Below are 16,346 nucleotides of genomic sequence, written 5' to 3'. Positions count from 1 at the left end.
ACTGTACTCAGGGATATGCATCCTCCAAAAGCCCACGGTGCCCAGGAAAGCCTGAGTTTCCTTCTTGCTGGTCGGTGGGGACACAGCTGCTATTTTGTTGATCACCTCCGTTGGAATCTGGCAACATCCGTCTTGCCACTTCACTCCTAGGAACGGAATTTCCTGAGCAGATCCCTTGACCTTACTTGGTTTAATGGCAAAACCAGCTCTCAGGAGAATCTGGATTATCTTCTCTCCTTTCTCAAAAACTTCCCCTGCTGTGTCCCCACACACAATGATGTCATCGATGTACTGTAGATGTTCTGGAGCCTCACCCTTTCCCAACAAGCTTTAAAGATTGCCTACAATCTACAGGTGTACCAAGACATTAAGTATTTAAGACAAAATTCTGATAAGAATTTTAAGAAGAGTATCACCAGCCTGAGGCTGTCATGACCCAGGTGCTGGACGTGCAACCTGGCCTTGATGAACCTCACACAACTGGCCTCATTTCATCAATCCAGCCTGCCCAGACCCCTCCCAGATAACACTTCTCCAGCTGGTGTCATCTGCAAACTGACTGAGGGTGCCCTGGGTCCCCTTGTCCAGACCATTGACAGAGACACCAACCAGGGCTGGCCCAGCTCTAAGCATGGGGAACTGCCCTAGTGACTGGCCCCAGCTGGATGTAATTCCATCCACCACAACTCTTCCAGCCCTCTCATACATACAGTGTTCTACCCAGCAAAGAGTGTACCTCTCCAAGCCAGGAGCTGCCAGTTTCTCCAGGAAACACTTGGAGAACAGTGTCAAGGCTTTAGTCAAGTCCAGGTGCACAGCATCCACAGCCCTTTGCCCTTGCCCACCCAGCAGATCACCCTGTCAGAGATGCAGATCATGCTGGACAGGCAGGATCTGCCTTTCATAAACCCATGCTGGCTGGGCTGGATCCCCTAGTTGTCCTGTGTATTTTTATTTCCCCATGCAAAGATTATTCATACCTTTTCTCTGGTTTTGCATCATGGTGTACGTGAGGGGGTCTCTAAGCAGAGGTTTCAGCCAGATGAATTGCTGAGTAGTATCGTCATCAAGAACTAAGAAAAGAGGCACAGTGAGGGAGTCAAGTTCCACAAGAACATTACCATCAGGAGATGCAAAAAAATTCTCCTACTGTAGTACACACACACTACTGAGAGTGTGAGAAACCATTTTTAAAAGACAGAAGCATGCCAAAAGGTTTTTTGAGAACAACTGATCTTGCTGCTGTATAAGCATCATTTTTAAAGTTTCTAATGTCAGCTTTGCCACATGTCCAGTGACACTGGCTCTTGAATGCCAATACAAGACAGTCAAAAACTGCCCAAAATATTGTAGGACACAAGGCATCCACTGAGTTCTCTTCACAGACTTGTTTAAAGATGTATCCTGTTTTAGTGAAGAACATTTCACAAACTGAACAATGCTGAAAAAATGGATAATGCAGTTCACTGTATAATTCAGCAATGTCTCCTTCTCTTCCACGTTTTTTGAAATCCCTCTCTGCCATGCAGTAAGGAGGTTTTTCTGAACGGAATACAGTTCCAACGATGATTTATCTTTCTCTTCAGTATCATCTGCATGCACAGTATCAAACATTGATGCAAATTCTAAGTGGCCTTGATCAGCTTCACAACCAAACGAAAGGATTCTTTGGTTATGGAAGCTGGAAGGGCTATTGTAAAACTGCTTTTCATCATCTGATTCCTCTTCATAATCCTAAATCAGACAAAAAAATCAAGTTTATTCAAGCTTATTGGGAAAGAGCACAGCCTGCAAGGAATTGCCATTTAGTCCACCTCACAAATTAAATCTTTCGGCTAATTAACTTCCTTAAATGCCAGTAAGTTTAAATCACAGCAGTTTCATCTTGATCTCAAATTAAATGTGGTTATTTTGCAATAGGTGGGCAGACAGAACTTAAATTACCTAACAAACCCACAAAATCACACTGCCAAAACAGCTGTAGATTTTATAGTAGAAAGGGAAACCCTGTCCTTCACTGAGCACAGAACATGAGAGTTTTTGCCAAATACCTCTAAGATATGAAAGACATTCAACAAAAGCTCAAAAGCATCAGAACAAAGCAAAACACAAAAGCATGAAATGGAGTGGGGAAAGGCTGAACCATAACTATGGTCACAGAACCACACCTCTGAAAGACACAGAAATTTTGGACTTGATGAAAGAACCCTCTGAAACTAAGGATAAATATAAGTATCTTATTTACTAAGGATAACACCGTGCTTATTAATATACTCTACAGTCCCACTATATGTAACAGAGTAATGTTACATTTTATTTTAAAGTGAAGCTAAAGCTTTAGGTCTCCAGAGAGACCTTATGGAAACTTCCAGTCTGTACAAGAGGCTACAAGGTGGAGAGGGACTTTTCGCGTGGGCACGTAAAACGAGGACAAGAGGGAAGGCTTTAAACTGAAAATGGGCTGGTTTAGATTAGATAGTAGGCAGAAATTCTTTACTCTCAGAGAGGTGACACACTGGCACAGGTTGCCCAGAGAAGCTGTGGATGCTCCATCCCTGGAAGTGTCCAAGGCCAGGCTGGATGGGCTCTGAGCTCCCTGCTCTAGGGGAAGTTGGCCCATGGCAGGTGGGTTGGAACTGGTCCCTTCCAACCCAAACCACTCTATGATTCTACTAAAATACAATAAACTGGTGCATATGTAGATTAGCACATACTCTTCGAAAAGTTAATGCACTGCTGAAAGAAATGTTTGAAAATAAAGTATCAGTTAAAAAAAATAAGTATATTCCTCACACCAATAAAGGAAATCAGAATTTAACCAATACTAAATTGCTTTAAATAAACCTAAAGAGAGCAAACATATCTATATTATTTGGAAAAAAACCATTATTCTTTCCATACATTAAAATGAAATAATTTCACAATTTTAAGTGGAAAAATGTTGTTAAGTACCAGTAAATCCATAGTTTTCTCACTCATTTCTGTTGTGTCCTTCTCCAGGAACTTTGGAATGCTGGAAAAGATGCAACTTTGGTTTTGAACTTGTTTTAAAAGACTTGCTTTTAAAGACAACAGTGATCGTAGATGCTGAGATCTCCCTTTAGACTGAAAGAAATAACAGTAACAGAAAACATATTATCAGACTTTAGGAAGACAAACACTTTATAAACAAGTCAAGGAATCAGATACTTTTGTTAAAAGCTTTAATTCAGCAGTCCCAGACAGAAAGGGAGAACAGGTGAGCAAGCACCTGCTTGCAGAAACAGTCATTTGACCATGCTCCAGGAGAGCAGAGTTCTGTCAGCACCAGACAACTTTGGTTAGCTTCATATTGAAAAGATATGCTTTCTTGAGCCCTGAAAAGGCCCTGCAAGTTTGCTTGTATGTTGGGTTTTCTTGCATTCTTACTAGTAACACATCTCTTTAAATCCTTAAATCCTTGCTCACTATTCTAGCTTATGCATGAATACCATAACTCATTTCTCCAAAAATCCCAAATAGAAAATGAATTGGAAGAGAAGTTGTATTCCATTCACGAATACAAAAATTCTGAACTAAGTATCTGTTACACCTTACATGGCTGCCAACAGCTGTAGGACCTTCTTGTTCAATGGTATCATAGAATTGAATCATAGAATCAGCTGGGGTGGAAGAGATCTCTGAGATCATCAAGTCCAAGCCTTGATCCAACACCACTGTGACTACCAGATCATGGCTCAACCCAAGATAGTGCCACATCCAGTCTCACCTTAAAAACCTCCAGGGATGGTGACTCCACCACCTCTCTGGGCAGGCCATTCCAATGCCTGACCACTCTCTCTGTTAAGAATTTCTTTCTGATATCCAACCTAAACCTCCCCTGGCAGAGCTTAAGCCCATGCCCTCCTGTCCTACTGTTGGTTGCCTGGGAGAAGAGACCAATCCCCACCTGGCTAATCCGATCCCGTCAGATCTCGGAAGCTCAGCAGGGTCAGCCCCGGATTAGTACTTGGATGGGAGACCTCCTGGGAAATGCCGGGGGCTGTAGGTTCTAGTCCTGAGGACTTCACTGGCACCGTCCAAGCTCGCTCGGCCGCGGCAGATGAACCTCAGGACTGAAACGGTGGGGCCAGTTCTGCGCACGCTGAGCCTCACCTAAAATCCACTGCGCAGGCTGGAAGGGCACGTGGGGACAGCCCTGCCCAAATCTTCGTTCGTGAAGCTGAGCCACACACACAACATCCTTTCAGGTAGTTCCAGACAGTGATGAGGTCACCTCTGAGCCTCCTCTTCTCCAGGCTAAACAACCCCACCTCCCTCAGCCTCTCTCTCCCCACAGCACTTGTGCTCCAGTCCCTTCACCAGCCTCGTTGCTCTTCTCTGGACCTGCTCCAGCACCTCAAGATCTTTCCTGAGCTGAGGGGCCCAGAACCGAACACAACACTCAAGGTGTGGCCTCACCAGCGCAGAGTACAGGGGAAGGGTCACTGCCCTGGGCCTGCTGGCCACACTGTTCCTGATACAGGCCAGGATGCCATTTCCCTTCTCCCAGACTTAGCTCAGTTTAAAAATGAGAGAAAAATAAGCACAAAATGCTTTCAGCAAACTTTAATTGCCAGCCCTGACTGAGTGCCTGGTGGACACAGGCGTACGGCATCCCTGGGACTGCTGCTGACTGCTCTAAAACAGCAGCAGCCCCAGAGACAGGAGTCACAGAAACCTTTCTGCATCACTCTGAAAGGATGAGTTGATCAGAGCAGCGCAGTGCCCGTCAATGCTGTGCATCAACTCTATAGATGCAGAAATCCCTATTTCTTTTGCAGGTCCAGAAAAAAGTACCACAGTGGCAGTTCAGACTGTTCCCCTCACCACATTCTACTGAAATATCGCCCAGACATCAAAGGAATAAAATTCCAGAAAAACTGTGTATTCATTGTTTTGCAGACCAACACTACTCTCAAAACAACTTTATAACTCAAAGGAATTTATGCAAATATCACAGTAAACTAAACTCAGGTACTCAGTTTAGAAGTTACACACTTTCATACAGATAAACCTTTTTACTGGAAGTCTACAAAATCATTCACAACCCCACCTTGAAGTTCAGCAAATTCCGGCGGATATTTTCAAGCTGTTGGGTTGAATCCAGCAAAAGGGATCTTATAAATCCTGACGGTGAAAAGTTATTAGGAAATCTGAGCACTGTTATCATGTATCCATCAGAGACAACGAGGTAGGGCAACCTTGAATGTGAAGCCACAGAGAATCTCTGCCTCATGAGATCACGTTCAGCATCTGAAGAACCAGGAGACCGCCCAGAGTCTTGACAAAATGAGTGCTGGGGCCTAAACCAGAGATACAGCAACAATTATGAAGCAGCTACACATGTAATAATCATGAACAGAAGAGAGAAGAAATAACTGAAGAACATCTAATACTATGCTCTCTGCTATCCCAGTAACTCTCAGAGCACTAAGGAAGTGCCTAAATTTTTGCAGGATGAGCACTATGGACAGACTATTTGTGCTTGCAAGATGACAGTATTTTGCTGCTGTAGCAACTATGCAAAATTTAAATAAAATTAAAACCAGCTTATTTCATTAATAAGAATTGTACTTTTTCATAATTTAACTTCAAATTTCTACACTATGCATTCTTATCTAGCTCTCATTAGCCAAGACAGATGCTCAGAGATCAAACTGGAAGTCTCTTCTAAGAAAGCCATATATGGAAAACAAAAAGAATCCCTCAAGATCTGAATCTTAGGATTTCAGCATCAGTTCAAATATTCAGAAGAAAAATTATACAAATACACAAGTCTTCACTTTCAGAAGAAGGCTTTACAAAATCACTTATTAGAGAAATCCCTCCTTACTGAGTTCCAGAGGGCTGTCTTATGCATGTATTTTAATGTTAGCCTTAGGACACATTATTGCCAAGTACAAAGTTATTCTTTGGCTTTATTTGAAGAAAGGTAGCCACAAACATTCAATAAATAACCATAATAACATGTATTTTAATACATTTTAGGATCTGATTTTTCAACCAGGTACTGTAAGAAGGTATTATAATGCTTTGAACATCTTCATGAGATGTTACATTCACACACTGCCTGGATTAAGTCACTCAACATCAACAGGATTTGAAAAAAAACCCTTAATGTTTACATTCTGCTGTGTATGCTCTAGTTATTTAGACTGCACTACTTTTTGTAACTTCCAATTGATGCTGAAGAGCTATCAGAGATCTTTCTATTCTCTCACACACCCAGCAGCATGATTTCAAAATTTACATCTGAAGAATCCCAAAAGAACATTATAAAAGATAACTGGGTTTTGTCCATGCAAGTATGTTATTTACAATACCCAGTATGTAAACTTTATGTCAAGTTCTATAGGTGAAATTAAACAGTTAGCAGAGAAACAACACTGGATTAAAATAAATTCGCACTTTTAGTACTTCCATAAGTTTAATTTCCTCTTACATCATAAAAGCATGCTATTTTTAATTATTAATACAATCAAACACTTCCAGAAGAGCAAATCATTGATGTACATTTACATGGTCACAATACCAATTTTCATCACGACAAACCCATTATAAGAAATAGAAGAGAACTATGAATGAGAAACAGATATTGGGAAGACAAGCAAAAGAGTGAATTTGAAAGATTACTTTTATGTAAAATTATAATAAATATGATAGAAAGTAAGATAAGACCATAAGACAAAAACATATAAACATTCAAATCCTTTTACCTGTATGTTATAAGTGGATGAAATGGAATAAACTGTGCTGGTCCAAATTCTACAGAGCAGCCAGATGCAATTAAGGTCAGCAATTCACCCAGGCATGTCAATAAAATCAAAGATCCACGTTTTAACATGCAAGCCAAGAAAAGGCCATCAGGACTCCAACTCATATCACCAACCCAGTAAGATCTAAATTGGACAGGTAAAAAAATACTTTTTTCTCTGTCAAATTTCTACATCAGAAGGTTAGAAAAGTTTTAAAACAAACAACCAAATCACAACAGAAAACTAAAAATAATCCACAAGAGCAGCAGAAACAGCATCAATTACTGACCTGATTAACTTGGATGGGACCATGTTATTCTTGCTACTACAACCTTTAAGGCTGCCCGAAACAGTTACAAAATTCAACGTGTTTAAAAACAAAACCTGAGTGGCCTAGAAAGAAAAAAATAAATGCAAAGACATACATAAATGTTGGCATCAAAATGTCACTATGGTAAGGGAACAAAAAAGTCTATTGTTAACATTCATTTCACTTGATGTAACAGAAATAATTTTACACGTGAAAGTGACATTGCACTTCAGTGTTTATGACTATTACAGTATTTATTAAATTTTAGACTTAATTACAAATTTGAAAAACAATTAAGGACTATTATATACTCAATATACCATTTGATATTCTTGTTAACATAACTTTTGCTGAAACTCTCAGTATAAGATCACTCTTCTTTAGTCTTATTAGCAATTAACAACTGGAGTTTTGAAGAATTGCATCATCCCAGCCTGGTACACCAAATAAGCTGGTCCATAATCCTTCCCACCATGAGCACTTAAAAGTACACATTAGGATTTGATCTGAGTTGTTAGAAGCAATAACATTATGAAGTGCAAACATAACCTCCAATACATGTTAGGCTGAGGCTTGAATGAAAATCATCACAAATCTCTACAGATAAAATGCAGTAACTGAAATTAACTTCCTTATTATTGAAGACTAGAAATGACAGAGGAGCTTACACGGACTTCTAACTGAACACCACATTCAAAACATTACAATTTGTAGCAGAATTTTTTAGCTGTGGCTATCACTGTGAATATAATCCCATGTATCTCTATGAATGCTGACAAATCATCCTAAAAGTGTGTTTTTAAATCCCTGTTACCACTTCATTCAAACTGAACTATTAGCTTAAATGAGCACCACCATTCATATACCTTTGGATCAGTTTGGTTGACAGCTACTGCAAGCAGAAGTCCATCTCTTGCAAACGCACACAGCAAAGCTCCTCGTGACTTTACAGACACACACTGAGGAACCAAATCAACAAGAGAACAAGTCTGCTGTACCCACTGGATCTGGTATGGCAAAGAACTGAATACCAACAAAAAGACAAGAAAACCAAGAGGTTACTCCATTATGCTGAATGGCATTATTACAGTAAAAGAACACACACGACAAAACCATATAGAGCAGGAACAATAAACACCTTTTTTTTTTTGAAGTGTGTTACAAATGAAAAAATATTTTGCACTTGCACAAGTTTAAACATTATTTCTGATCCCTGGGAATAATTTTTATAGGACAGGAATTTGGGCTGTAAGTATAGAACATGCAAATAAATATAGATGATGCATGACATAATTAAGGCAGTTGCATTTTAGCAAGGAACAGCTTCCTCCGACCTTGCAACACTGTCCAGTGCAGGAATACTCAGAACCAGAAAATAAACAGTAGGCTGCTGTGAGCACAGCAGCTGTGGATGCCCCATTACTGGAAGTGTTCAAGGCTGGGCTGGGTCAGGCTTCCAGCAACCTGGCCTAGAAGGTGTCCCTGCCCATGGCTGTGGCGTTGGGATAAATGAGCTTTACAAGTCCCTTCCAACTCAAACTGTTCTGTGATCCTACAAAGATTCAAAAGGACACAAGATTCCATTTAGAAGCCTGCTACCCAACAGACAGATAAAAAAGCACATTAACACAGAAAAAACAATAGTAAATAATGAAACTGAGCATGAGTTAGCATAATAGATATGAGTAACATGTCTGAGAAATGGGGTTTTGAATTCAGGCTGCAATTGCTATTGTGTCTGTGTAAAAATACATGTATATATACACATAGATAGATAGATAGATAGATAGATAGATAGATAGATAGATAGATTATGCATTTCTACACAGAGCACATTATGCTCTATTTTGGTTTTTATATAACCAGAAAGGCATTGCCATGCTACTGACAAACTGAGTGAAGATTAGCTCAAGAAGGACACCATTAGTCAGTCAGTATCAAAAGGGCATTATATAACAAACGTAGTTGTACCATGTAAAGTGCAGGGTAAAATTTTAGGAAGTTATTCAAATGATAGCTGCAGAAGACACTTCTGTTTAAACTCATGGATTTGTGTATCTTAGGAAGAGGAATAATCTGTGCTCCAGATTATTGCTCAATTGCATTTTTAAGTGGTTGTATCAGCATATTTCAGTATGTGGTCCCAACCCAGACAGACAGATACATGCCTGCTCTTTCATAGTCAAGCTGAAGAGATGAAAAGGGGTATAGAAAACAAATAAAAGAGACAAATCTGTGTAATCAAGGAGAGGGAGAGGTATTCAGGGCATTCATGGCTGAATGTACAAGAAATACAGAAAATGTAAGATTCATAAGCACTATAAACAAGAAGAAGACATTCTATTAGCATGATGCAAAAAACTCTGGCAGTAAAACACGTGTGCACAGATGTGTGTCTGTATACACAGCCACCCACATGGAATGATAAATGCTCTCAGTTTTATTTAATTGTAAACTAATAATGAAATATGGAGCATGTAAATAAATGCTATTATTTTACAAGGATCATGCAGTGATAGGACAGGGGAGAATGGCTTCAAACGGACAGAGGGCATGCTATGAACTTACACATGTAAACACAAGTAAGTACCTGTAACCACAGGCTAAGGGGACATCCCCATAAATGGGTTCAGTTGCAGCTCTGAATCCCAGCTCTAAAGAATAATCAAAATGCTCCTGAAGTTACGGTAACTTCAGGTATCTTTGAACTTACCTAACATGTTTCAAGGTATTTTCATGTCACTGAAGAATCAAAAATGTGAGCACCAAACACTCTCCAGAGTAAAATACAAACGTGCATAAACAGCAATCACCCAGTGTCTATGGAAAAAAAAGAACAGAATCAAAACAAACCCCAAAAGCTTGTTACACACAATTTTCTCTTTAATTATATATTTAAATCAATAGCTATCACAATTCAGATTAAATAACATAATGTTGTCATTCAGAAACATAAGGGCTGCCAAGAGTATTAATGGACCAGATAAACTGTGATCTGATTCACTACGGCCATTCTTATGTCGCCATTAAAGGTAACACGAGCTGAACTACTAAGTTTGCACATGATACCAAAGAGGCACACATTGCTCTCAAAATTCACTGTAGCTTCTGCTTCTCTAGTTTAATTAAGAAATAAAATTATTGCTTTAGGCTTACTTTGTACCTGATTTTGTATGAAAGCAGCATGCACTCCAATTCCCTTCTCTTCAGTAGAAGGCAACATGACTGATTGTCCTAGTTGAGCAGGAGGGACCAGCTAACCCTGTGTGGGGGTGATCAAAGCTGTGTATTCTACCCCCTCTATTCATTCCCCAAGGACAATGGGCCATTAGCAGCAGCTGCCCAGGGAGCCATTATCACCTTCACACCCAGCCTGAGGGGGGTGGAGCTGCTAATGGGCCATCAACAGTTCAACACCCCCTGGCTCCCAGAGTTAATCACCCATTGTGTGAGTCCCCGCCCAGGGGGAGGGACTGAGTGCTCCCTGAGGGTACATAAGGGGTGGGTAAGAAGACCTCGGGAACCTCTCGTCGGATCCACAGCAGCAGCAGGACCTTGACAGGAGGAGATCACCGCTCTCGCCCAGACCACAGCCCTCGCTTGCACCAACAGGTTTTTCTTTTCCTTTTGCTCTGGACTTGGGGGAGCCACAGGGGTCTCAGCACAAGGGCAAACAAACCCCCTTGGGTTTATGCCCCAGGACACTGGGTTATACTGCTGGGGTATTGTGAGTTGAAAGCAATTTCCCTTGTGTGTCAGTGTTGTTATTGTAATATTATTATTAAATTTTAGCTCTGACTTATAATCTCTCTCGTGGTGAGTTCATTTTCCCTTGCTGGTTCACCTTCAAACCAGCACACTGATTCATCAGGTAAAATTTGTGTCCAACGCCCAGAGTGTTTGTAAGAGGATGTATTTCCATGGTCTGTGCTCTCCCACAAGAAGACACAGCTGTAGCAGTAGTTAATAGTGCCTTTCTGCCATCTCCAGATACATAGAAGTACAACCGCATTAGACACTCTGGGGAAAAAACCAAACAAAACCCAACAAACAATACAACGTGGCAGGATAGTTTCTGTTCCATTGTTAGATACAGAATTAAAATGAATAGAGAAAGGAAATTTCTTTTCTTGTCTATCACAAGAAATCCGAGCTGCCACCTTAAGTATCTTTCATTTCCAGCTTCACCAATGATGGCAGACCTTGGGCAGCAAGAATGTCAGATGGGATGCCAATTTTTATGCATCTTATGAATTATCTTTCCCACCAGACGCAACCATCAACCACATTTCCTGAGGCTGCCTTTCTTGAAATCCATCTGAAGTAGAGAAAAGCCAGAACTTAGGGGATTTTACAAAGAGCACCCAACTTTCATGGGAGTTTCCAAGAGATAAGGTTTAACCTTCAGTGGAGTCATAATTAACGATCCAATTAGCGTAGACCTGTGCTTAGCTAAACAACAAATTGACAGGTTAATCCCAAGAAAAGAAACCAGAACACCATAGTTGGCAAAACCCACTGCAAGATCATACAGAGTTCATGAGGATGAGGAGCAAGAATGCGACCACCACCTGATGAAGTAACAGGATCTCCCCTCATAATATTCCTCAAAATGGACAGCTCCGCCCCAACTCCGCCTGCTATGAATATTATATTGCAATATTATAATTATGCATGAATATGTATGTAAGAATACTGTAATCCCTCACCAAAATGTATAAATACTGTAGCTTCTCACTGTAGATTTTGAAGCTCTTTGTCCGACGCTAGTCGGGGGCTTCCCAACGTTGTCTTAATAAATACCTTGCTGTTTATGGACTAAAACTTTGTCTCTAAACAGTTTGTTCTGCCTTTTTGGGCATCATATTCTGGCGACTCCGCCGGGACAGTCCTGCTCCATCGGTGCTGAAACCCGAGGGGCTGGGGACACTGTAGGGCGCCCCCACGACCAAGTTTGCTGTCGGACAGTCTCCCTGACCCCTGGTCTCATACACCGGTGGACAAGGACCTCTCGAAGGATCAAAAGGTATTTATAACCGTATTTGAATGAAGGAATAAAGGTGCACTATAAAACTGAATCGAACAGGGCGAGGAGGACGCTCCCAGGTCTGAGGTTAGAGTCCCCAGAGCCTGAGTCCTGAAAGGGGTTAGAGTCCCCGATTTTAAGAGGGTTTTTTTTAGGGGTTGGAGTCCCCTCAAGAACATGGATTTGAATCTCACGAAGGCAGAATAGCGTATGAACTTATTACTATATGTGATGCTGCTATGTATGTGGAGTGTGATGCTAATAATTGTGTTGTTTTAGCTATTTGAATTATATGTGAAGTTGGTATGTATGTTGAGTGGGGTGCTAATAATTGTGTTGTTTTAGCCTTTTGAACTACAAGAAAAAAAAAAAAAAAAAAAGAGAGAGAGAAGGAGATTGCTGTTAACTAATTCCTGTAAGCTATTAGATTTCAAGAGTTCTGTATGGGAAAAGGTACTGAAAGGCTGTCTGTAGAAGGGCTTTGTTCCTCTGAGCCTCTGATAAAGATTTGTCCAAATTGTGAATGTTCGCTGTTTATGATTGCTAGATGTAATGTTTGCAGTGGCTTAACTTTTGATGAAGATCGTTTGCCAGGGGTGTCATATATAAGGTGTGACCATTGTTTCTCAGAGCAAGCTCTGCATATGGTTAAGTGCGTGGAATATTTCTGTAAGAGAACTCGAGGCTTAGTCTTTCTCCACATACTTTCAGACCTGTTGTAATAATAGAATCAAGCCGCACCAGGGACCACCTGAAAATCCTGCGGTCTACAGCGACATCTTGTGGCCTCCCCTGGTAACATCATTATTTTGATCCAATATTAAGGGGGGCGGTCAGAGGGGGTGCAAGAGTGTGAAAGAGAGTGAATGAGACGCAGTCTGACTGCGAAGCGAGTGAGGAGTTCCGATCTACGTTTCCGCGTCCTTCGCGAGAAGGCCGGCTAGAGACGAACGAAGCGATTGACAATCTAGTGGGAGTAAATATTGACAATGGGCAGTCAACCGAGTAAGGAAGGTAAAGAAATAAATTTAAAAACCCCCCTTGGGTGTATTCTGAAACACTGGAAAGAGTTTGGAGGGGTCCCGGGGGGAAACATGAGTAAAAAGAAGCTGTTAAAGTATTGTCAAGACTGGTGGCCATTATATACCTTAGACGAGGGAGAAAAGTGGCCCCCTGAGGGGAGCTTGAATTATAATACAATGCTGCAGCTCCTTCTGTTCCTCCGCAGATTGGAAAAGTGGGATGAGGTTATATATTGTGAAATGTTTTTTTCATTGAGAGACAAACCAGAGTGGCAGAGAGATTGTGGGGTAAATATCCCACCCCAAGACCCTTTTGTGTTAGCACTAGAAAAAGATCAGAAGAATTCTAAAGCAAAAAAGCGTTGTTGTGATGCCTGCAGTATTGGAAAACAATGTCTTAAATATAGAAAGAGACGAGATAGTGATAGTGAAAAAGAAAGCCTTATGGACATAACAGACTTGATACAGAGATTTCAAATATTTGAGGCTGCCACAAAAACAAAAACAATCAAAGGTGCTCCTGTGACGCCAGGAACGGTGGAAAAACAGGATAGCGAGGAGGATACTTCGAGCGACACAACACAAGGAAAAAGCAGAATAGAAACCGCCAACGCTGCAGAAACTGGGACATTACCGAAAACCCCAGACACAAGAAGACTGAAAGGCAAAACAGACACTGAAAGTAGCAGTGACAGTGATGAATCAGAAGGTGCCAGCCATTCCTATCAAACCAGGTCGGCGAAGCAAAAAGGCAGCAAAGGGAAAACAGGAAAGAAAGCAGATAGCCGTTTAATTGCTCCCCTTAGACAAGTAATAAATCTCAAAGGAGAACAAGGAAGAATAAAGGTCCCCTTTTCATCAGGGGAGTTGGATAGATGGAAGGAGGCAGTGAAGAGTTTCAGGGAAGAACCAGAAAGTATAGCACAGAGATTTGAATTAATAGCTAGGAACCAAGACATTGACTGGGAGGATACGGACTTGTTATTGAATGCATTTACTCCTACTGAGAAGGAGTTGGTGCTAAATGCGGCTAGGACGCACGCGAGGTCCTTACGGGGAGATTTAAGGGATATTTTCCCTAGAGAAAACCCGAGATGGGACGTGAACCGACCAGAAGACTATGCAATGTTGAAGCAATATCGAGAAATAATTGCCGAGGGGTTAAGGAATGCGATTCCTAAGGCAATAAATTGGGCTGCCCTATATCAAATCAGACAGGATACAGGGGAATCACCTACCGACTACTTAGATAGACTCAGAAAGGCAATGAGACAATATACTCCCTTGGATCCCGCTTCGGAAATAAGCATTGCACAACTGGTCGGGCTGTTTATAGGGCAAAGTAATCCAGACATAAGAAGAAAGTTACAAAGATTAGGTCACCCAGACGACAAAAATCTGGAAAAATTGATGACGGAAGCCTGGAGAGTATATAACAATAGAGAAGAAAAGAAACTAGCAGGGAAGCCACCACGTTTGGTAGCTATGACCCAGGGATTCCCTGAAACATATGGTCAGTACCCTGTGGGGACCGGGGACAGGGTCCCTGGATCTAATACAGGAGGAAGGGGTCGTGGTAACTTCATGCGAGGAAGGGGAGGTGCACACGTATCGCAGAGAATAGGACCAAATCAGTGTTCCCACTGCCTGCAAATAGGTCACTGGAAGCGGGACTGTCCCCTCCTGGCAATAAAAAGTGCTAACTCTGCCACCACTATTGCACATCAAAGCAATCAATGAGGAGGACCGGTGGGTTGTTCCCTAGCGGACCCACTGGTTAAAATAACGCTGGGGGAGGGTAATGAAGAACTAGATTTTTTAGTCGACACTGGAGCAACATTCTCGGTTTTAAATCAAAAATTGGTACCACAAAGTGATGAATCTGTAAGAGTCATAGGTGCAACAGGCCAACCAGAAAAGGCATTTTTCCTAAAACCCTTAAAGTATAAAATTGGGAAACAGATGGGAATACACCAATTCTTGTATTTACCTAATTCTCCTAAGCCTTTATTAGGGAGAGATTTGCTGGAGAACTTGGGAGCGGTCATTAAATTTAGTAAGGGGGAATTGGAATTTTTGGTTAATGAAGACAGATGGATAGCTGCTCTAAGCTTAGCTATGAGCAGCGTTGAACCAGAGCGAAACAATGAAAATAACAAGCGAATCATGGACGAAGTGTATCCCTTGGCCTGGGCAACGGACACACCTGGGAGGTCGAAACAAGCAATACCAATAAAGGTTGAATTAATACAAGGGGCAAAGCCGGTAAATAAAAAACAATACCCACTAAGGCTGGAAGACAGAGAGGGAGTAACACCCATAATAAAGAAGTTTTTAGAATTAAGATTGTTAATAGAATGTGAGTCTGAATTTAATACACCCATCCTGCCAGTAAAGAAACCAAACGGAACATATAGATTGGTACAGGACTTAAGAGCTGTAAATGAAATTACAAAAACTATACATCCGGTAGTGGCCAATCCATATACCCTTTTAACCAAATTGAAAGATAACTTAATCTGGTTTACAGTGCTGGATTTAAAAGATGCATTCTTTTGCCTTCCCTTAGCGTCAGAAAGTCAGAAGATTTTTGCTTTTGAATGGGAATCCATTGGGGGGAGAAAAACTCAATTAACATGGACGGTGTTGCCCCAGGGTTACAAGAATAGTCCCACAATTTTTGGGAACCAATTGGCTAAAGAGCTAGAGCAATGGGAACGGCCGCCAGGAGATGGCGTTCTTCTACAGTATGTCGATGATCTGATCCTGGGAAATGAGAAAGAAGAAGATTGTGTTCTATGGACAATTTCGCTTTTAAATTTCTTGGGCTTAAACGGATACCGAGTCTCCCAACAAAAGGCCCAGTTAGTACAAAAACAAGTCGTGTACTTGGGATATGAAATCTCAAAGGGACAGAGATCTCTAGGAACAACAAGGAAAGAAGCTATATGCCAGATGCCTAAGCCCCAGACACCTAGAGACTTACGAGCCTTTTTAGGGATGACAGGATGGTGCCGGTTATGGATATACCAGTACGGGATACTGGCAAAGCCACTATATGACTTACTCAAGGACACCAAAAGGACTGTCGAGTGGACTCCTGAGGCTGAGGCAGCATTCAAAAGATTAAAACAAGAACTTATGAGGGCCCCGGCACTGGGTTTGCCAGATGTGACGAAGCCTTTTTGGTTGTACTCTCATGAACGCCAGGG

General features: G+C 41.3%; 1 protein-coding gene across 10 annotated transcripts in view; it reads right to left on the bottom strand.

The window, feature by feature from the left end:
- LOC139685267 (nuclear pore complex protein Nup155-like) overlaps nt 1-16,346 on the bottom strand; it is a 43,235-nt gene that overhangs the window by 14,447 nt on the left and 12,442 nt on the right. For 9 of the 10 annotated variants that reach the window (XR_011700071.1, XR_011700070.1, XR_011700072.1 and 6 more), the window contains exons 6-12: nt 9,800-9,906; nt 7,953-8,109; nt 7,066-7,169; nt 6,738-6,920; nt 5,075-5,324; nt 2,953-3,105; nt 981-1,734 (exon numbers count right to left, since the gene is read on the bottom strand). Coding sequence is in view for 1 of the 10 variants with exons in the window: in XM_071581931.1 (XP_071438032.1) it covers nt 1,147-1,734; nt 2,953-3,105; nt 5,075-5,324; nt 6,738-6,920; nt 7,066-7,088 (1,197 nt within the window). In the remaining 9 variants the exon portion in view is untranslated. Of the gene's footprint in view, nt 1-170; nt 1,735-2,952; nt 3,106-5,074; nt 5,325-6,737; nt 6,921-7,065; nt 7,170-7,952; nt 8,110-9,799; nt 9,907-10,249; nt 10,314-16,346 lie in introns of those variants that run through there. The other variant, XM_071581931.1, reaches the window with a different exon arrangement.

This window comes from Pithys albifrons, unplaced genomic scaffold (genome assembly GCF_047495875.1).
Source record: "Pithys albifrons albifrons isolate INPA30051 unplaced genomic scaffold, PitAlb_v1 scaffold_50, whole genome shotgun sequence".
NCBI lineage: Eukaryota > Metazoa > Chordata > Aves > Passeriformes > Thamnophilidae > Pithys > Pithys albifrons.
Note: the sequence above shows the minus strand (reverse complement) of the source record. Positions and strands in the feature narration are given on the sequence as shown.